This window comes from Cariama cristata, unplaced genomic scaffold (genome assembly GCF_000690535.1).
Source record: "Cariama cristata isolate BGI_N322 unplaced genomic scaffold, ASM69053v1 scaffold34046, whole genome shotgun sequence".
Taxonomy (NCBI): Eukaryota; Metazoa; Chordata; class Aves; order Cariamiformes; family Cariamidae; genus Cariama; species Cariama cristata.
Genome location: NW_009620941.1, coordinates 5,546 through 6,784, shown reverse-complemented (window position 1 = coordinate 6,784; position 1,239 = coordinate 5,546). Strand labels below are relative to the sequence as shown.

General features: G+C 60.9%; 1 protein-coding gene across 1 annotated transcript in view; it reads left to right on the top strand.

The window, feature by feature from the left end:
- Nucleotides 1–325: 325 nt before the first annotated feature.
- The window catches only part of MDK (midkine (neurite growth-promoting factor 2)), a 1,153-nt gene continuing 239 nt past the window's right edge, over nt 326–1,239 (top strand). Inside the window, exons 1-3 of the mRNA XM_009701785.1 lie at nt 326–407; nt 500–661; nt 771–932. Of these exons, the coding sequence (XP_009700087.1) occupies nt 326–407; nt 500–661; nt 771–932 (406 nt within the window). The remainder of the gene's footprint in view (nt 408–499; nt 662–770; nt 933–1,239) is intronic.

The following is a 1,239-nucleotide window of genomic DNA, read 5'->3' as shown; positions in this document are numbered from 1 at the left end:
GGCTGCAGGGGTCCCCGCCGAAAGCATTTCGGCCACACGCAGGGCGGTGAGGGGCTGCAGGGGTGGCAAGAAGGCTCCCTGGCCGGAGGTAGTTACTGAGATAAATAATTAACCTTCCTGTTGAAATTAATACACATGGTCTAATGGGTGGCAAGGAGCAGGGCATGGGGGTGCACACACGCACGCACACGCAGGTGTGCAATGGAAGCAGCTACCGTCTCACTCCCAGGACGGCAGCCCGCAGCCCACCGTGCCCCCTCCTCACTGCTGCATTGCACCTCGGCCCCCTCCACTAACCTCACCCTCTCCCTTCTCCCCAGGCAGGATGAAGGTTCGGGGCCTCCTCCTCCTCCTCCTGGCGCTGATCCTGCTGGCTGCCACCGCTGAGGCTGGCAAGAGCAAGAAAGGTGAGGGGCAGCCCGGGATGGGGGGTGGAGGGCAGCCAAGGGTGTGCTCCTGTGTCCCTACACCGAGCCCCCGCTCCACCTTTCCCTTGCAGAGAAGGCGAAGAAGGACGGCTCCAAGTGTGAGGACTGGCGCTGGGGACCCTGCGTCCCCAACAGCAAGGACTGTGGCCTGGGCTACCGTGAGGGAACTTGCAAAGACGAGAGTAAGAAGCTCAAGTGCAAGATCCCCTGTAACTGGAAGAAGAAGTTTGGAGGTGGGTATATGGTGGTGGGGTGGCTAGGGACCACCGTGGGCTGGGTGGCCAGGGCTGGTGCCCACGCCGGGTCCTGGCCGGCTCTGACGCCTCTTCCCCTCTCTCCCAGCTGACTGCAAGTACAAATTTGAGAGCTGGGGGGGGTGTAGTGCTCAGACAGGCGTGAAGACTCGCTCCGGCATCCTGAAGAAAGCCCTGTACAATGCCCAGTGTGAGGAGATCGTCTATGTGACCAAGCCCTGCTCTTCCAAGATGAAGTCAAAGTCCAAAGGTCAGTCCCCACCATTCCTGTCCCCAGAAGGGTCCTGCTGGGACCCCCGGCAGGGGCTCTCCGCGGGTAACTTGGCCTGTTGGGGTTGGACTTCGCTGGTGGTGTGGGGGATCAGGTAGGATGCTCTTCCCTGTGCATCAGCTCGTGACAGCCCCAAAGTCCAGCTGCTGGCTGGGTGGGATGCTTGTGCTGCTAGGAGAAACCCTGGATCCCTCCTACAAGTCACCATCAGCTTTGGTGGGATGGGATTTCCCCCTGTCCTCAGTGGGGCTGGTGCAAAACATGGCTTTGTGTGGTGGGGAGAAGC